General features: G+C 43.5%; 1 protein-coding gene and 1 long non-coding RNA gene across 7 annotated transcripts in view; one reads left to right on the plus strand and one right to left on the minus strand.

Annotated features, from left to right (window-relative positions):
* LOC136572799 (uncharacterized) overlaps nt 1–11,894 on the minus strand; it is a 52,551-nt gene extending 40,657 nt beyond the window's left edge. The window contains exon 1 of the long non-coding RNA XR_010785821.1: nt 11,813–11,894. This is a non-coding gene — a long non-coding RNA (uncharacterized lncRNA). The remainder of the gene's footprint in view (nt 1–11,812) is intronic.
* The window catches only part of INPP4B (inositol polyphosphate-4-phosphatase type II B), a 519,946-nt gene that overhangs the window by 451,623 nt on the left and 46,829 nt on the right, over nt 1–21,494 (plus strand). For all 6 annotated transcript variants that reach the window (XM_066573709.1, XM_066573708.1, XM_066573704.1 and 3 more), the window contains 2 exons: nt 11,671–11,843; nt 15,562–15,685. In XM_066573709.1, coding sequence (XP_066429806.1) covers nt 11,671–11,843; nt 15,562–15,685 — 297 coding nt within the window. The remainder of the gene's footprint in view (nt 1–11,670; nt 11,844–15,561; nt 15,686–21,494) is intronic.

The raw sequence follows: 21,494 nt of genomic DNA on the forward strand, positions 1-21,494 counted from the left end.
AGCTGACACGCGGGCAATAGCCGCTATCGGACGTTCGGCCGATCGCGGCTATTAACCATTTAAGTGCCCCAAACCATGTTCGGGGGTCCCGCCCAGCCCCCCCGCGCGGTGAGATCGGGGGAGCCGTGCAGGCTTCATGGCTGCCGGGGGCCTTCTGAAAGGCCCCAGGGCTGCCTTACCAGACTGCCTATCAAGCCATCCCCGTGGGGTGGCTTGATAGACTGCCTGTTAAATTGCAGTATGACGTAATGCTATAGCATTACGTCATACTGCAGGAGCGATCAAAGCACGGCTGGTTGTAGTCCCCCAGGGGGACTTTAAAGTAAAGTAAAAAAAAAACTATAAAGTTTTTTTTATTGTAAAAAAAAAAAAAGTTATAAAAGTTTAAATCACCCTCCTTTTGCCATATCTATTATTAAAAATCTAAATCATAAAATAAAAATATGTATTTGTTATCGCCACGTCCATAAAAGTCATTATTTAGTGAACGTCGTTCGAAAAAAAAAATAAAGAATGCCAGAAATGCACTTTTTCAGTCACCCTGTCTCCCAGAAAAAAACGCAATAAAAAAACTATCAAAAAGTCGTATGTATTCCAAATTGATACTATGGGAAACTACAGGACATCCCACAAAAAATGAGCCTTTGCTCAACTACGTCAACGGAAAAATAAAAAAGTTATCGCGCGCACAAAATGACCGCAGAAAATAATTGAAAAAAATGAAATGTCTTTGAAAAAAAAAAAGTGTAGTATAGTATGAAAAAACCTATACAAGTTTGGTATCGTAGTAATCGTACCGACCCATAGAATAAAGTTATCATGTCGCTTTTGTTACCGTTTGTGCGCCGTAGAAACAAGACGCACTAAAATATGGCGAAATGTCGGGTTTTTTTTCATTTTACTCCACTTTTTTTTAAGTTTTTCAGTACATTATATGGTACTTTAAATAGCACCATTGAAAAATACAACTTGTCCTGCAAAAAACAAGCCCTCATACAGCGACGTCGATGGATAAATAAAGGAGTTACGATTTTTTTGAAGGGGGGAGGAAAAAACAAAAATGGAAAAAGAAAAAGGGGCCGTGTCATTAAGGGATTAACTATCTTGGTTTGGATTACCAGAGTAAAGTGTAAAAATCCCTTTTTTGGATAATCTATGTTCAGAGCTAATAAAGCCAGAGGGGCCTTTATTATTATTATTATTATTATTATTATTATTGGGAAACTGCAGATGTTTGAATGCAGCTTCCCTATTTTTTCTATAGTTTTAATATTAGGGGACAATCCCACCATAGATGGATCATAGTGCCCACTGATGGGCATCTCCAACATTTGTTAGAGGTGTTGTAAAAGGAGGCTAATTTTTCTATTCAGTTCTAAGTGAGAGGTACATTTGGATATGGAGCTTATTATCGAGAAGGACATAGACCATTTTGAAGGTAGGAATCGCTCATCCAAGTACTTTTCCCATTTTGATAATACAAGCCTTTTTAATGTTCTCGAAGGAATCCTTGTTCCCCAAGGACCTGAATGAACAATATCATACATATCAAGGGTACAGGCCTGGTTGAATGAACTCTGAGTAGGCTGCCTGATTGACACAGGTTCAAGAGTTACCACTATGGTTAGAGAACTGTATGAGAGCCACTTTAAGTGCCCAGCGGGGTTAGTCAATCTGTGGCTCACCTTGACAGCTGCTAATAACCTCCTTTTCCCAGTGGTTGGCCCAACCTGGGTTAATAACGAATTGTTTGAGAAACATTTTCCACAACTTGCAGTGATACCTAATGGTGCATTCCCAGGCATTCCTGTGGTTCTAGGCATGAATGTGCTTGCTCCGAGAGTTGGATGAACTGTTGCTGCAGTTGAGGGAAATAGTCTATTGGGAACAGGTCAGGTCCAGCAACCTCTACAACATCTACAGTAGGTGAGTTGCCAAGAAACAAATGCTAGCACCAAAAGAGGGGTGCTTTGGTATCATCTGAGCCCCCAGAAATCACAACTGCCCCCCCCACCTCCCCTTCCCCTTAGCATCTCCAGTCATCGTCCCTGTTGCAGAACTGAACCTCCAACAAAAATTGGGGACTGTTGAGTAGATTTTATGAATTTGGTATGCAGTTATGTCCCAGGCAGATATGTAAATACAGTTGGGGTCTGCTTACACATTGGGTCTTGCCCCAGAGGCCATAAAAGTGTTTCTCTTGTTGCCCCTTTAAAAACATACTGTTTTTGTAGTGTACCTCTTGTTGAGAGATTGTTGACTGCTAGACATGTCTTCTATGATGCACTCGAAGACCTTTTGCCCAGTTTATAAACTTTGAGAGGGGTCACATCATTGGAATGAGAGAAGCAGTGTAGTTATTTCAATGAATTGCCCACCATTTAGGCTATTCTGACCAAGCTGTTGGGAGTAGTGGTTACGTGAGGGCATGCACACACGGTGAACAGGCTCCAGATGTTTTATGTAAATGTTATTCCTGCTCACTGATGATCTGCTTAAATGGCCTATTTGAAGTACTGTCACCAATGTAGGCAGACCAAGCAACTGCTATGGGGCATGTTGGATGGGGGGGCCTGGGGCCGAATGGCCGCACCCCCTGTCCTATTGCTGACTTGTCTCTGCCTTCCCCCGAAAGTCTAGCAGCACAAGTTTCACTAACATTTTCACAAGACATTGCTCTCTAAGGCCTCCCTCACACAGACGTTTTTTACCACGATTAGCATGACGCGTTCAGCACCACTCTAATCGCAGTATAACGCTCCCATTGTTTTCAATGGGACCGCTCAGACAGCCGCTCGATCCCAGCACTTTTTAGCGCTGCGATTTTCAAGCGATGTCTGCTCTATTTTTGAGCGCCTAGTGCTCCTCATCAATAATGAGGTGCTAAGAGCCGGTGCCAACAAAAGTAAAACGTGGCAAACCGCTGCAATTTAAATCGTGCTGCTTACCGCAATGCCTGTGTGACGGAGGTCTAAGTCCATGCAAGTTGCTCCTCCCTCCTCTCTTGGCAGTACTACACAGAGAACAGGTAGGAGGGGGAGCAGCAGCCTGCACTGACTGAGAGAGCAGCGTCCCCAGTAGCTAAAGTGGGAGTGAAACTTGTGCTGCTGGACATTCAGGGGTATGAGGAAACACAAAGTGGGACTCCATTACCTTCTGGGACCACAAAAAGGGGACGCCAAAGCACTGTGGCACAAAAGAAAGGGCACACCAGTACTTTGTGGGGGGCCACAGAGAGGACGCTAGTTTTATGGGAGACCACAGAGCGGACACTAGTACTATGAGAGAGCCACAGAGGGGACACTAGTACTGAGGGCCACAGAGGGGACATTTATTTTATGGGAGACCACAGAGGGAACACTAGTACTATGGGGGCTGCAGAGAGGACAGTAATACTATGGGGAGTCATAAAGAGGACACTAGTCCTATGGGAGGGCCACAGAGGCGACACTAGTACTATGGGGGGTTTACTGAGAAGTTCATTATGGGTAGTAGCAAGAGTGTGCAGAGACGACCTGTGGCAGAAGGACATTTTCATGGACAGCTAGACACAGACAAAGAACAAAAACGAAAAGGGGCATCACCAATCAAAGAAGACACCACGTGTGACCACTGGAGGTAGCTATCATTATCACAGTGTATTGCTGGTATCTGACTATCATATGATGACAGTATTACATAGAGCTATACTAGAGCTCAGCTGCTGTATCTAAACCGCCGTGTTATAGATTTTCTACCTCTAATATAATTTTTGTTACTGTGGGGTCCCATGACTTCTATGTATGCCCTTGGTGAGGATAATATTTTTACTTCTAATTATTCGATATATACAATAAGCCATGAGGGCTCTGTGTCAGGAGGACATCTATACAGCATTTCTTTTGTTAGGACAAATATATAACAACAATATATCTTAATGGTACCTCTCTGACGACAAGTAAATTACATGCGCTGGAGTGTGGAGAGCCACAAGTGGTTTAGGCTAAGATCAGGGGAAATAAATGGATCCAAGCTCTCTTTCATGCAGCGGCTGCTAAAGTTTTTGCGGGTACTATTAGCAGCAGGGTGGAATGACATCATACCTATACATAGCCACCTACAATTGTACATCTTACTATTCCATGGCACGTAGAAGTCCATGAACCCAATGGTATATATAGGCCTAATTATTTCAGGGAGATACCAGCATGTTAGATCATTATTAAGGACAGGATACACGGCTTTTATTTTCATAATCCCTTTATCAGTGACTTCACTTCAGTGCATCCAAATGCGGAAAAACCCGAAACGCAGAGCTTGATAAGAATAGAGAACAGCCTTGGACTATGTGACTTGTAAGCTAGTGCCACCTATTGATGGTTTCTATAATGGCACTGTGATGCATTTTATACTCCGTTGAAGAAGGAACTATTGGAAAAGAATGTGTTCCACCGAAGCTGAAATTATAGCATAATGCTGTAATATGACTATTACTAATATTAGGCGAGCGATACTTACCAAGATGCAGGAAGGGGGTTCATGTAGGTAAAGTGGATAGGGGGGTTTTCTCACCTAATGATAGGTAACGAGCTGCATGCAATTATTTGGCTACAATTATAGAACAGTGTTTTTCTTTTTTTGACTGTTTCTGCTGAAATCTGCATTGCAGTCCTACCTGGGAAAAGAGGAAGCTTTGCTTGGTTCCATTTTTCACTATTGACTATGGGGCAAAAATACCAACGAAGTGTCAGGGATATAAAGCATGCTGTGGTTTTAGCAGCAGGTTCTTAAAAGCAGGGAACAGGAATGAATCGCATTCCTCAACTTGTAGCATTTGCATGAAAATCGCCCAAACTCAATGAGTCCAACATAATAGACCTTGCCCACTGTTTGTAGCTGCATACCCTGCCCATTGTTGGTGCCGCTCGCCTCACTTCATAGGCATCTATGCATTATTTCATTCTGTTATCAGCAGTAGCATGCAGTGAGCAGCGACATTTCAGCTATAAAGGTAAAAAAAAATGCTTATTAAAATTTTTCATAGAGCAAAGCTGGGATCTTGTGTGCCTGATCTCAGGAAGAAACCTGTACATCCCAGCCAGAGATTAGAACGGGGAGGGATGTTCTACTCCCTTCCTAATTGCGCAACAGCAAGGCTCGCATGTTTTGGTCACCTAAGTGCATCTGTTGGGCTCTTATTGTATAGAATTTAGTGCGTTTATCTTCTACCTGAAGATAAAGGAGGAGAATTGTTTTTAGCGTTAAACTGTAGCTGTTCGTTATCAAGGCTTTTAGTGGCTGGTCAGGTCATAGCAGGCAATGTTCTTATAAACTGGTGGGTAGAAAAATGGGTTTGTAGTTGACTGGACATGTCAGTCCTCATTATTCTGGTTTATGGACTTTAGTAGGTGAAAGCAGGGTGGGCGCTGTTACATGGCGCAGCGGTGACAGCGGGGGCGGCACATTCTTTTTTGCAAACAATTAACTTTACTTAACTGGCAATATGGATTTCACTTCATTGGATAGCACTAAGTTCTGGAACGTTACATAGCAGAAAATGGTGTTTGCCATTTGCATCATTTTGTTCCAAAGCAGGTCGCAACAAGTCACCTGATTGCTACATCTGGCTGTTGGCCATTACCAGTTCTATTCCCTGTTCCTGGACCGTCTCCACCCTATTGGGGACTCATCTTTACATCCGAGATGCCTGACCTCGTAAATGTCATGCGAACAGCAACAATTTCTCAAAGTTCTGACCCCGGTTGCACCACATTTGCTATATACATGCAGGGTGACTTGCTACCCCCCTTACAACATAGACATAACATGGATAATATTAATTAGCAGCTCACTACTGAACTGCACTAATACACTATGAACATGCTGTAGGCCTTCAGGCTAACTAACAAGTCCTTTCATGGTGTGCCCACCATTTTTTAATGAGGCTAAGCCTCACTTACGACCTGATGCAAGAGTCTTCTGAAATCTTGATTGTCATCCTGCCATTGCAGCCACAGTAATGACTCTCTCTCTCGTATAGCTCATTGCACCTTTGACCCCCAGTCATCAGGGCCCTTTTTCACTCTATATTCAGCACCCCCAGTCATCAGGGCCCGTTCATAGTATGCATTTGGTCCCCTACAGTCATCAGGGCCCTTTTGGTCTGCCCCACTGCAACCCAGCATGGGGACAGCACTGTTCACACCATCTCCTACACACAGATGCCGCCGCCATGTCATCTATACTGCTGCTTTCTACTCAGACACCAACAGGCCATAACATCTACTATGTCCTGCTCCTTCCAACTTTCATCTGCACTGCATCACTCTTCTGTGTGCTGCTCCCTGCACACAAATGCTCACTGGTACTACTGCTGTGTCCACTGCAGTGTGGTGACACGGCTTTAATTGTATTTATAGCACCTGCAGGGCGCCCAGTGAGTTCCATGACCTTTCTGGGGTGGAGCCAAAGGTCTTTTTCTGTGCTCTCTGCTTGCTCTACTTTACCTGAAGCTAAGGTCCCAAGGCTGGTCTGAGCAGCACAGCCACTTATCTTAAGTTTAGGGGTGAGTGGCAGTCCCTCTACCATCTTACATAGGGACCTACTAAGACATGTTTGGTTACTTAACATAGTCGAGGACAACGCTCTTAAAAATATATTATTATTATGGAGTGATTTAGTAAGTGTGGCCTGAAAATGTTCAAGCTGCTGCAAAGCAACAGATACCACAGGGAATGCGGGACGCAATGAATAAGTGCTGTTGGTGCATATTAATTTCAGAACTTCTACTCCAGCATCGGGGATTGGGGGGGTAGGACTTCTAAACGTGAGAGGACTTCTAAACTGAGCATTGAAGCAAAAATATCCCTATGCAGTTATGTTTTGTTCATATGCTGACTTTGAAGAGCTCTATATGGAAGATTTGGCAGTGAGACTCATTTTTTAGTTATCCTTTAAGATGAGCTTGGAGGCTAAAACGTTCCTTACCGGGATGTGTTGTATTTTAAAGTATTGGAAAAACAAAAACAAAACAGGATTCATAATTTATTAGAATATGGATCCCATTCTGAAATGTACATGTTTTATACATTTCTTGAGACATTTTATGATGATGTTTGGAATTATTAGGATGGGCAAATCGCTGTAAGTGCTACAAGGTGTTTTGCCACCAGGGGTAAATGCAGTAATGTTACATAACTTTCACTATACGCTGAACTTTTATGAGTTTCATTGTCAAGTATCTATCAGGGCTCAGTCACGCGGGCGTTTTTCCGCACGTCAAAAAATTTGCACAAGATAGAACCAATGCTTTTCAATAGCAGTGGTCACATGTGTGAATATTACATGCAAAAATACACCTGTGGTGAAAATTATAGGACACCGGTTCGCAGAACGCATGCAACTGCGGCAAACCGGTGTTCTATGTATGTGAAACCCCTGAATGCGAAAGCATCCAGGGGTTTTACCTTGCACTCAATAGGACCGGCGGCAGCAGCGCCGACCCCATTGAGAACATATACTGAAGATCGCTCTCCTCTGCCCCAGCTGTGACAGCTGTGGCAGAGGAGCGCTATGTTCTCCCATTGAATTCAATCGAGCCAGCAATACAGTCAGCTCCATTGAAAGCAATGGGCTTCCGGCAAGTGCTGCAGGGATTTTGGGGGAAGGGCTTCAAATAAAATCCCCCGCCTGCTCAGTGGGCTGCCCCTGATTGGCTGAGCACTGTGACCAATCAGAAGCAGATCTCAGCTATTGAATGACAGCTGAGAGCTGCCTCTGATTGGTCCCTGCGCTCAGCCAATCAGAGGCAACACTCACCCATTCATGAATCTTAAATCTCCGCCTGCTGAATACTGCTCAGAGTAGTGCACGAGCCCCGGCAGCTGCAGAGAGGTGACTATAGATTTTTTTTTTAATACATTTTTGGATTGATTTTCAGAGAAGGGCTTATATTTGAAGCCCTTCCCCGAAAATCACTGCAGCGCTTGACAGCAGCCCATTGCTTCTTAATGGAGCCGGCTGTATTGACTGCTCCATTGAATTCAATGGGAGAACATTGCGCTCCTCTGCCACAGCTGTGGCAGCTGTGGAAGAGGATTTCTTCATCTCCGCAGGGAGTCCCATTGTCACTGGACACTGTGACAATGCTGTCACAGTGTCCAGTGACAAGGGGACTCCTGGCAGAGATGAAAAAATCCTCTGCCACAGCTGTCACAGCCGCAACAGGAGATAGCGGGAAATGCCCGTGTGACCGAGCCCTTTTGAGCGGATAAACGCTGCTAGCAGCGTTTTTTTCGCCGTGATGCCTGCTTAGGCCACGCAAATTTTTGAACGCATCAGTTATGCATTCAAAAGTTCGTGTGTCAAAACGCCCGTGTGTCAAACCCTCACCCATCACACTTAATACATTGTACCCTATCTTAGTAGAACTATAGGCAGTTACCTTGTCTACTTGTGTGGAAATTTCTTCTTGTAAGTAAGTAAAGCGAAAAAAATTGATAAACTACAACATATACAATTTGCTAGGACTCAGAGAAATAATCTTTAACCCTTTCCAGTCCTGATGTCTAAAGACATTATGATTTAAGGCTGTACAGCTCCGATGTTGGAAGACGTCCGTCGGAGTCCTCTTACTGTATATTGCCAGCCTTTCTGCTGTCGGAGCCTATCCAATGTGTCACCTCATGCAGTACTGGCTTTAGCCAGCAGATAGTGCCATTGTATAATAGCAGAAAAAGAGTAAGCCCCCTAGGAAAACCACAATACAAATTGGATTGGAAAGGGTTAAAAGCTATGTCTCAAATGGCATCATACAGATTTAGAAGGGTTTTATGGGACTTTGATATTCGTGCCCTATCCTTAGGGCAGGCCATCAATATCAGATCAGTAGGAATCTGACTCCCGACACCTCCACTGACCAGCTGGCGGAGGTGCAGGCACAGTGCCATGCAGTTTGTAGAGCTGTGCATGCAGCTTACTCCTATTGAGCTGATTCGTGGAGGAGACTCCATCGCTTCTTGACGCTTTTAAAGCCCGTTGCTTTATTAATTACATGTTAGAATAAATAAATCATAAGAAGTCCGTGTATCTGCAGTTTGCTTGTTTCGGACATGGTTTTTTGTCCTTACTCATAGCTCAAGCTGCATCAATCAACACAGCATTACTTAGAATAGAATGGACCAATTAGATTTACGACAGTAATTAGTGACAATATTTCATCATAAATCCACAGAAAATAGGCAAAATATACTACAACCTATTAGATATAGTTGTTACATTCCAACAATGCATATAGTGTAACAAAGATTTTAACTTAATCTAGTGTCTCCTCCGAAATAACTAGGCTATCAATAGGCCATCAAAAGCAGGAACCCCCTTTAGGAAATGAATAAGGGATATTTATCATGTTTTAATTGCATTGCCAAGTGGAAGCAAATTCTTGAAACTGAGTTGCATAAGGTTTTAGAAAATAAGGCTTAAAAATCAAGACGTGTCATTCAGAGGGGTTTCACATCTCCATTGAGGGTTATGCTTTCCCTCTTCGTTTGGGGAGCAGGAAAGGGGAATCCCCTGGCCATATGGCTCTGTCTTAGGACAGAACCGAACGGTGCCGAACGGACTCCATTGACTATAATGGAGTCCATTCACTTTGCGCTCAGCTGCCCAGCTTTTTGGCGGAAAGCACTTTTTCTTTTGGTATTTTGTACCGGATCTGCTACAGAACCAGAGGTTCCAACGTGGATGTGAACAACTCTAAGGCCACATGCACACGGGCGGATTTGAATTCTGGAATCCGCAGAAGGCATCTGCCCCTGGATTCCGCAACAACTACTGCCCATAGCATGTTATGGCAAAGTGATTCTTCATGCATCACCAATTGCGTTTTCTGCTCGCGAATGAAAAATCGCAGCATTCTCCATTTTTGTGCGGGCTCTGCATGGACGGCAAAGTCAGTGGAAGCTGTCCGAGCCGCAGCCTAACCGGAAAGTCAATTTCGGATTGGCTGCGAGCACCCGCGTCTTCGCCTAGCAACAGCACGGGAAAACCTGCACTGTACATGTCTGACTGCAAGCCGTCCGGACCATCCACAGGACAGAAAAAGAAGACAGCGGCAGGTACGCAGGGTCGCCAGCCACGGTCAGGTCCTTTGATGCCTATTGCAGCCAGAACAGAGGGAGAGGCTCCTGCTGCAGCCAGTTGTCTTACAGACAGACAAAGAATAATGAAGAGGAGAAAAGTGGAGATGGCCAACTAGGACATATTTAGGAGATTTTTTTTATATATTTCCCAGTTTTAATTGCAATCTAGGACAAATAGGAGCAAATGGAAGACGGAATTGCTGTTTTTTTGTAAATTCTTTATTTTTGTTGTTCCTTCAAAGAGATTGTGTCGTGAAGACATTCACTTTCCATATATCCTATTAGAGCATGTGGACGACATAGTGAGGGATCCCATGCTGGAGACCCTCCTCTATGAGTCAGGGTGAAATACCACTCACTGAAGGTGACGCTTGCTTTGGTAGACCTGGACAGCCCAGTTATTACATTGCTTATTAATTGGAATAGCCAATGTGTACAGTAATATTACTGTATATTTCTCCTGTAGCTGCTAATCACATATAGTTTCTATAGACGGACACGTGCTGATCAATCTAATGCCATGCTGGATTTCATTTAAATAGGGGTTGTCTGTAAGGATTGTATACAAATTGTGTTCTCAGCCAGGTCTGCATTCAAAATTGTGCTGGTTGCTGCTTTAGATTAGTTTTAGCTTAGCAGTATACTTCTTTCCACTTGAGACATAACCTTATTAATGTATGAAGCTGCAATACAATACCACAAGTAAGGACCACTACTCCCAGCATGCAGATCTGCAGAAGAGGCTCTACAGAGACACTAAACCAGCAGGATATATAAGTGGCTAGAAATAAAAAGAAATCAGTAAGGGTGGAAATGGGCTATAAATCATTATTATGTATCTCAAGATCAGTGCAAGTTAAGCATAATGGATGTTTGCAAAATTGCATGTTGATTATATAACATCTAGATATGTATGGGGGAAATATGGGTGTACATGTTATTGAACCCATAAAACGTGACAACATCAGCTGGAGATAGTTGTGTGTGTGTTTAAGCGGCTACCAGGGGATTTAAATTTCTTACCGACACCTCAGCGTTGGTCAGCCACTTCCGGTTACATCCCGACAAGGTGGTATTGCGGGCGCCCAGTGTCAGTAATGTCATGGTCGAGGGATGGACTGTCTGCTCATTAGAAAAGGGGGCCTGCTTAATTATTATATCCCTGTCGGCAGTAGATTGCCAGTGATAGAAAGAGGGACTTGCTTATTTATTATAAATAACCCATGATATTAGAAAAGGAGGACAGATTCTATTAATTGCAATCTGCTCTCTTCTTGTTCCGTATCTCATATTCACATCATTGCAGCTGGAAAAGCAACTTTGTGAACAGCTGGTATTTTATAATTCTCTTAATATTCAATGGTGATCGTGACTGTCAGTAACTGGTTGCAGCATCTAACAAATTCATCTGATGCGATGTCTATCTTTTGAGTGCAAGTTTGCATAATATTTTTATGTATTCAGTGTTTTCTCAGCATGGCAGCGGAGTGCCTCGTTTCATGATGTTCTCTTTCTGTTTACTTTGATCACTCTCCTTTTTTCTATCATGCAGAAGACTGGTATGAACAGCTCTACCCTCTGATAATTACACTAAAAGACTGTGTAGCAGAAGTAGTGGAGAAGGCAAAGACATCAATGACTTTTGTTGTTCTTCAAGAACTGGCGTGCGGTTTGCCCCAATGTTTGTGCCTCACCTTTAGAAGAGACGTGGTTTTCAGCCAAGCAGTAAGTTGACACTTGAGAATACTGGCATGCTGTACAGACACCCATTCATTAGGCTCTGCAACAGTCAATCAAGTAATCAGTAGAGAAGTTTTATTGTAACAGTAGCGAGGAGTCGATTCATTTTAATCCAAGTGGACACATAAAATCTTTCTACAGAGTCTTCTATGTGATGATTGCAGTTGTAACATAAAATGTCAAAACAACCACTAAATATATAAATATAGTACATGATATAAATAATTATAGCAAACTGGAGTGCAGGACTTATACAAATATTTATATTTATTAAATATGAAAAGTCATACAAGAGAAAAAACACAGAAACAGACACACAAGTATAAAAACACATTAAATCAAACAAATCCCCACATAATGATATGAGTCCCCGAGAGCATAATCTAAATAGATGTATATCGCTAGTAGAGATGAGCGAGTATACTCGCTAAGGCTAACTGCTCGAGCGAGTAGTGCCTTAGCCGAGTATCCTCCCGCTCGTCTGTAAAGATTCGGCTGCCGGCGCGGGTGACAGATGAGTTGCGGCGGTGAGCAGGGGGGACCGGGGGGGAGAGAGGGAGAGAGAGATCTCCCCTCCGTTCCTCCCCGCTCTCCCCCGCCGCTCCCCACCCCTATCCCCCCCGCCGGCCCCCGAATCTTTAGAGACGAGCGGGGAGATACTCGGCTAAGGCACTACTCGCTCGAGTAGTTTACCTTAGCGAGTATGCTCGCTCATCTCTAATTGCTAGCTATGTCCAGGGCAAAAGGCATCAGTGCATCAGTACAGCCCCCATTCAAGAGGAAATGGTAAAGCGCACGTCACAGATATTGCAAAGAGTTTTAGATACCTGTCAATGGTATAAGGGTCCCCAGAGCTCCACCATAGTGTGGGCACTAGACCCCTGACACGTGTTTCCAACCAACTTTCTTCAGAGGGGTTACTCCTTCCTCTTGAATGGGGGTTGTACTGTGTATGTTTCTGTGTTTATTTTCTTTTGTATGACTTTTTTTATAAGTCTTGCACTCCAGTTTGCTTTTCTTCTGTTTGATATATATTATTGGAGGGACTTTTTGCTATATGTATGGGTTTATGAAATAGATATTATCTACCCCTAATGTATGATTTACGATGCCCTGCGGCTTTTGTTAAACTACATGAAATAAATAATGTATGATAGGTCACTTTTAGTCCTTCGAGGTCACTTATAGGTTGGAAAGCTCGCATTAACATCATGTATTTTTGTTAGGCATTAAAAGGTATCCTATCTACAGGATTACTTGGTTTCTCTTGCTGGGAACAATCACATTTTGCTCTACTGGCGAACACCGTAACAAACTTTTTTCATTATAGTCCTTCTGCACAGGATGACTTTTGGGTGCTTTGGAACCATACAGTATGAGGGCTCTTTCACACGAGCGCATAAATGGTGCCTTTTTACGGGCGATATACACGACCATATGTGGCATCGGTTTCCAATGCATCCGCTCACATGGGCGAATATACGGTGCAGAAAAAACTGTGAACCGTGAAAAATGCATATACGCAGCCGAAATACGCATGGGCACATATACAGTACATTGGGCAAAAAGATAGTTCGGGAACTATGTTTTGGCCAATATACACCGGCAGGTCCTATAGACTCCTATGAGAGCAGGGGGGAAAAAGGTAGGGGGAGGCTGCAAAAAAGCTTACAGGTGCCTCTATGTAGGCATTAGAAGTCATTCAGAAGAATAAAGAAGAGCAAGGGTTTTCCGGGGCGCAACATATTTTTTCGCTAAAAACCACGCTCAGTGGTTGTGTGGATGAGCGAGAAAACGCTAATTACGCTTTTGCACGTTTTACAGCGTCGGCCAGAAAACGTAAAAACTCATACGCTTGTGTGAAAGAACCCTGAACGACGGCCTGCTTACACAACCTGATTGTTGTTTTTATGCCTGCAGAAATTAAGCGATTAATTAGTTTTTCGTTAGTCATTCAGTCGCCGTCGGCATTTGCACTGAAGGATTATCATCCAGATTCTTGCAATTCAGTGAGAATCTGAACGATGATCATTAAGTGTAAAGGACCTTCATGCGCCCTTTACACGAGAATATACATATTTACACACACATGAGTGTAGAGTTTTTGCAGAACGAACTATGCTTTTTTGCATCGGCGCACTTTACTGTTCTTTTTGCGCCCGCAAGGCATGTCCATATGCACACGGCAAACAAAGACACACTGATTTAAATGGTTAATTAGTCTAATATGTTCCAGATATGTTCTTTATCCAGTGGAATTATGCAACGTATCACGCATCTCCTAGTGTATTGCATGCGCCTTTGTGCACCCACATTGACTTCTATGCGGACCTTTGTATGATAAAAAGTGTAAACTGCGTTTTGTTTGTGAGACTGAAGTGCGCAGTAGATGGCGTATTTGCTGCATATGTTAAACCCCCATAGCCTGCATTACGTACGTAATATGCACCAAATTGGGACATGCTGCATTTCACGTGTGTGGAAAAAAAGGCCAGTGCGAGTGGCCCAATAGAAATCAATGGTCTTTTAGCACTGCGTACAATACACGTGAAAAAATCTGCATGCAATACACAGCACACACGCCGTGTGATGAGCCCATAACCTCTTATCTGCCAATATTCCAAAACTAGAACATTCACATGCTGCCTTGCTTTGGATTGTGTTCACCAATAGATGGCAGAATTTTCTTGTAGACGTAGACATTAGAGATGACCGAGTACCCAAATGCTCGGGTCCGCGTTATTCGAGTCGAGCTTTTCGTAAAATTCAAGAGCTCTACTCGAGAACGAACCCCATTGGCTACAAGGGAGACTCGAACATTTTTGTATGTGGGACACCGGGTGCCGAAATTTTTAATTTTTTTCCCCTTGGTTTGTGTGTTTTTCTCTCTCTCTCTCTCAGCCCCTGGCAGCCCAAAAATTTGCCATTGACGCACGCGCTGCGTCGCGGTGGGGAGGGGCCAAAACAGGCACATCACAGCGGGGAGGAGCCAAAAACTGGGGCGGGGTCGAACACGGCGTGATGCTCATTCGAGTAACGAGCACCATCGAGTACGCTAATACTCCAACGAGCATCAAGCTCGGCAGAGTACGTTCGCTCAACTCTAGTAGGCATGTGATATCAACATGCAGTATTTGTCATTTTATATTGTATCACACCCGATATAAGGACCCCTTCACACGGACATATGCACAAATACACACACTATAAATTAGGTTGATTTACGCACGTATTTGCGCATTTTAATGCACTTTTTGCGCATGCAGCAAACAAACACATCCTGATTTCAATGGCTAATTTAGGCTAATAAATTCCAGATGTGTTTTTTTTACATGCAATTGCGCAACGTACTGCTCATTGCAAGCGCATTTACGCATCTCCCATAGACTTCCACAGGGACCTTTGGTGCACACAAAAAAGATGTTACTTTTTTGAGCGTCCGAGAAATGTGCGAGCAAAAATAGAAAGTGTGCACGAACGCATTGATACCAATGGGTTCTCCACTCTGCATATTACACGTTATTACGCAATTACGTCCATGTGAAGGAACCCTAACCCAAATAAAATATGACGGGTGGCTCCTTATTCAGCAGGTAAAAGGTTAATATTTTTGATCGAACAAGCAGAGTACTTCCTAGCACATCAATCAGAAACTGAACATACCTTCTAATTCCTAAATCTGACTTTCTCTTTTTACTTTCAGCTTTCAGGATTGATTTGTGGATTTATAATTAAGCTGCATTCAAGTTTCCACAATCAGGGCTTTCTCCAACAACTTCACACGGTGGGGTTACTAGTGCAATATGAAGGCCTTCTGAGTACATATAGTAAGTATCACTACCATGCATACTGCGGGGTCATGTAACACCGTGTGCCCTATCATTCCGAACAGCTGGGAATTCTAGACTTGTCGGAGCATTGCCATCTCTGTGTTTATTTAGTCAGAAATCTAATGTTTGTCATGCATATGTATTTTATTTCTAGTCTAGCAGAAATCATTCTTCATCATTTATAAAGTGACCGCCTCGGGTTGTAGATACGCCGCTATCCCAGCCTTCGTTTGTTTTGGCATCGACTAGTAATGACTTGGCGGATTTCCATTTATTTGTGTTGATTCTGCAATAATGAGCATTGACAGAAAAAATATTCTTCAGCATATCCAATAACATTTCTGGCCACCGCAGTTCAGTCACTTTTAAAAGAGATGCTATTCTACCAATCGTATATATATGTAAATATATGGAGCTTTTCATATACTACTATGGCAATGCACTGATCAGTTCATCTTGTCATTCCAAATTCTAGGTCATTGGAGCTCTTTTTTAATTTGGTGGTGCATATAAGTGGTCAGATTGAGTGAGATGCTTGGTCAGTGGTGGATGATGCAGTTCATTGCAGTTAGATCAAATAAAAGACAAGACTGACTCGTCTAAGTGGTCAAAGCAAACTGAACAAGAGTGTAGCGTATTGGACTCAACTTCAGATGCTGATAGAGTAGCGCCCATTGCAACGACAGAGAGACTGGAAACAGATAGGGATTCCTTTCAACAACTCTTCTCCTTAAAGGTTCATTGACTAGATGGGAGCAATGTACAGTATGTTGACTTCTGGGTGGGAGTCTAAAGCAGGGGTCCCCAACTCCAGTCCTCAGGGACCACCAACAGGTCATGTTTTCAGGATATTCTATGGTAAGAACACCTGTGGCAATGTCTGAGGCACTGATGATAATGACATCACCTGTGCAACACTGAGGAAATCCTGAAAACATGACCTGTTGGGGGTCCCTGAGGACTGGAGTTGGGGAACACTGGTCTAAAGGCTGCCACAAATTTGGAAAGCAAAAATCTAAATTCTTTGGAGGAACTTATCATGTAAAATATGTCCATCTTCTGGTGCATTTTTGCACTCACCTTATGTGCAGAAAAGTGGACGACTAATTCTCATTTTTCCACCACCTTTATCTCTTTTTTTTTATTAAGCTGGCAAGGCTAAGCCTCAGGTGGCAGAGCTGATGGTGGCCGTCAGTTACAATAATTTACACTCGAAACTAAATGATATTGGAAATCTGCACCAGCTCTTACCATGCCTAGATCTTTTTTTGCGATGTGCGGGCAGTCTGAGATATGCCTAATTTTCGAAGAGCCGTGCTCCCCCCCCCCCCCCCCGAGCACACTCGGACAAGAAGGCAGTTACTTGTTGAGAAGAGCAATGCTCCCTCGAGTAACTGACCTTACTGAGCATGCTCGCTCATCTCTAGTTACGACGCTTTTATTAGCAATTTTTGAAAAATTAGATGTGAGTTATAAGTGTTTCACATCAGTTAGATCATTTGTAATAATCTTGTAAATATATGTGCGTTCATACTACATATATTTATATAGTAAAGCTATTCATTTCTAATTTCTCTAATAAAATCTGTCTGTCTGTCTATCTATCTATCTAATATCGGGACTGGTGATTATGTCCCCACAGGATGTATGGGTGGAGACATGGGTTGAGATATGGGTGGAGACATGTGCTGTCAGTGACAGGGAACTCTCAGGTCACGCGGGTTGGACTGTGTCACTGACAGGGAGCTTCCAGGGCACGCCCCCCTCATCTTCCGCATCCTCCTGAAATGGCCCTGGCAGCTCACACATGTTCCCATGTGGACTCCCAGTGACCCTCCCCACCCCCCTCCACTTCACTCATACCACTCCTCCACTCTCGTTGCTCCTGCGGCGGCGGCTGCGGGGGCCAATCTCGTTCTCTTCTTCCTGCTGTCAATGGCAGTGCTGGCAAACTGCGCTGTGTCTGTGCATGTACCCCCAGCATCACTCTCCTCCCCACTGTCACCCTACGTCCCGCCGCTGTCAATCATCGCTCTCTTCAACCATGTCCCCCCGGTGGCGCTGTCAGTGTCCTTGCTGTGCCGCTGGCGCAAAGACCGCTCTCACCCTCCATTGCGCCGCTCACTCCACCTTCTGCACTGCCACCAGCGCAAACACAGCTCTCTTACCCTGCATCTGTCCGCACACCCCACCTTCTCCCCACCGGCTCACTGAGACACGCAAATCCTGCTGTCAACCTGCATCTCGCCGATCAACCCACCTGTTCCCCGCCGGATCACTGAGATCGAAGGATCCACAGCAGCTGAGGGGGGCATGGCCTGAGAGTTCCCTGTAACTGACAGCGGCCAACCCATATCCCCACCCATACATCCGGTGGAGACATAATGCACCAGTACCTTTCATATCCATCTATCTATCTTTCTAATACAGCATATAGCATATGTTTCTAACAGTATGCAGAGAAGAGTTTGGACATTCGAGTTCTCTCTTGTATAGTGATAATATAAATATGCAGAAGAGAACTCTGATGTCAGACCTCTCTTCTGCATAGTGTTAGATACATGTGTCAGACCTCACCCAACATGGCAGCTATGCAGGAAAATCTCAAATGTCGGACAGGGTCCGACACTGCATTGGAAAGGATTAAAAGGTCAGAAATAGCCTTGTAGGAAAGCTACCTTCCAATAGGTTGTGTTGTCAAGGTTTGCATACTGTATATTTTCATGAATATCATACATAGAGACCCAAAATATTTATGTATACATGAATCTCATCATTATAGTACGTTGTTGATTCCTAACTCTACTGTATTAACATCACTCCTAACTTAAAATAGAAGTTATTTGCATTAGTTATGAACAAATATATTGCTTTTGACTCTGAGCCCAACTTAATTAACCATGCAAAATGGCAATTCTTCCCTGTTGGTTTTGGTAATCAGTAAGTGATAATCTCTTAACTGCTCACAACATACTGAGTAATTTCTTTCCAGAAATAATAATTATGACTCTCTTGCTTCAGATACCATGCACAGGCACTTAAAGAACAAGGATGCATAATTTCCTAGATTCTTATACCTGCTTAAAGCTATTGCAGCTGTGATTTACCCACTCAACCAGCAGCTATGAAAATCAGTCATCAACCTCGGCAGCCTAAAGTGAGCTGTAAATCAGTCAGCTGAAACGTGTCCAACCAGCTCAGTGTTGTGCACCCTCTTTACATGCAGAGCATATTAAATGAATGATGGTTGCAAGCATCGATGATTAACATGCGGCTGGACCATATCTTACATTCTGGACTTTTTAAATCATTTTTAAATACCACTTACAGTGTGAGATAAGAAATGTTACCCTGAGAAGGGAGGAAACTTCAGTACCGTTTTCTGTACAGGAATTCCACTTCAAATATAAAATCACACTGCACAATCACATCACAATCCAAAAGGGATGTTTGGAGGGAAACCCATGTACTGGTGCAATAAGAGATGGAGCTCGGAAGCTGGAAGGCAACAACAAACTTATCATAGCAGCTGAATACCAGTATAATCTATTGAACGGGATCAAAGGTGCATTCAGTTCAACTCAACAAAATGTTTTGATTGCTCAGACACAGATCTGAACTCTCTAGCAACTCTGTCACGCTTTGCAATGAAGGTGCTCTCCCTAAGGAGAAACTATACCCTTCCTGACCCACGTCTATAGCCCTCTCACTATCCAAGCCAGAAACCTGCTGCACACTGATGAGGGGCAATCACCCCAAAACAGCTGTCTGTGTATGGTTATTCTGGCTTTGGCTCACAATTCCTAGTCATTATTACAAGGCTTGTTTAAGAAGTCTAACATTGACTTGCAGAAATGTTGTCTTCCAATAGGTGGGGCTGCAGAGGTATTGTTCCATCTTCCCTTTTGCATATTTCCCAGAGGAGCATGGGTGGCCTTAAAAGTCTTCGCACACCTTCTAGGTGCTCTCCTTAAGAAGAAACGATACCTTTCCTGACCTGTTTTGCAATAACACAGTCACTTATTTGCTAGGCAGTTTCTCCATAATTCTCAGGCCTCCTTGAACTATATGCAATCTCTTAATCACTATTAGGCCTTCTCTTGCCATACATGTAACAGATGTGGAATGTGAAGCAGATTATGGAGAGGCTTTACAGTTCAGCTGAACAGACAATACTTTACTGAATGTATGATAAAAAATAATATGGCGGTAATATACAACAGTGTTATTTGGTTACAATGCAAACATTTTACTATGGTTCAGTTAATACTATAGCTCAGTCCTGCGAATAGGGTTCGCTTAATATTGCGCATGCAGCGTAGCATTATCATAGTTAACAAATGTTTCACCCTGGCCAGAGGTAAATAGCTCCACAGATGCTGTTTGAAAATACAAGCCTCCTCTGAAGTAACTTAGTCTTGCAAGAACATTGATGAAGTCAAAACAATCTGTTTTACTGGTGAAGAGCCTGGGTGATTGTACTCATGATTCCACAACACAGAAGCTGGAACATCTGGATCCTGACTGTTGGTCTATCTACTCTTGCTGGTGGTCTCTTTCCAGATAACAGCTCAGTGATTGCAGTCAGTAATTACAGCTGGCATTTCCATAGATGACTGTCAGATTTCCCTCTGGCACTTGCATTGTAACAGCTGAGAAGTGGCACACTAGGAATCAGAGTTTCTCTCTCCTAGTTCTGCAATGGCGCTGAAGCAACTCACTCCTCACAAGGCTCTCTGCTCTCTTTAAAAAACTTATAGTTGCAGAACCTCACAAGTCCAGCTTCCTGCAACGCTGCCCCATAGCTGCAGAGTCTTTCCTGAACTCTCTGAAACTACATGATTGCCTGCCCATCAGCCAATCAGTAGGCAGCTCAGGTCCTGTTAGTCCAAAGCAGTGAAACTAGGATGCCTTCACACAGGCAGTAAACACTGCGGAATTTCCGCTAGTGGAATCACTAGCACTAGTTTACAAGCCATGTGAAGAAGATTTCAGAAATCTCATGTGGTTTGAAAATTTTACACATTTTTAGAAAACAGCATTTTTAAGAAACACTGTGGATTCTAAATCCACAGCATGTCTATTTATGCTGCAGAATGAGGCTGCGGAATTCAACCCTTGAAATACAAGGATTGAATTCTGCAGCTATTCTGCAATTTAAAAAACGGCCAAATCTGCACCTTTTAGGTTCAGGTTTGGCCCCTGCTGATCTACTGCAGAATTACTGTGGGTATTCCGTTGTTGAATGCCCACCATGATTCTGCTCTGCAAAAAAGCAGCCTAAGAGTACAAAAACACAATCATGTCACCTCTTTCTGAAGGTCCTGGCAGGAGCATAAATTGCAGCAGTAATAATCATAGCTATATACATGGGCATTTACCCCTTAAATACACACAGGCTTTTAATTATTATCAGGCTTCTGTTTACTCTGTGGGCTCTCAACACAACACTTAGTGTAGTTCAGGGCTCTAACCCAATGAGCGTATATCGGCTGCCGTTTTCATGGTCGGCTGATATACTCTACAATCTGATGCATTGAATTCCATTGCATCAGATCCCATGGCCTTATTCCCACGACGTAAAAGTGCCCTGCCGGCCAATATAGCTCTGGGTGTTTTTACGTTAGGCCCAAAAGATAGTCCTGGAACTATCTTTTGGGTTGAAATACGTCGGCCGCTGCATGGGCTCCTATGGGAGCCTATGACTGCAGCTGGAGAAGGGAGGTGAGAGGGAGTTTATCAGCATGACTGCTAAACTCCCTCTCTCTTCTCTCCTCCCATCCGGCTGATTGCAATGGGAGGGGGT

Source organism: Eleutherodactylus coqui, chromosome 7 (assembly GCF_035609145.1).
Source record: "Eleutherodactylus coqui strain aEleCoq1 chromosome 7, aEleCoq1.hap1, whole genome shotgun sequence".
Taxonomy (NCBI): Eukaryota; Metazoa; Chordata; class Amphibia; order Anura; family Eleutherodactylidae; genus Eleutherodactylus; species Eleutherodactylus coqui.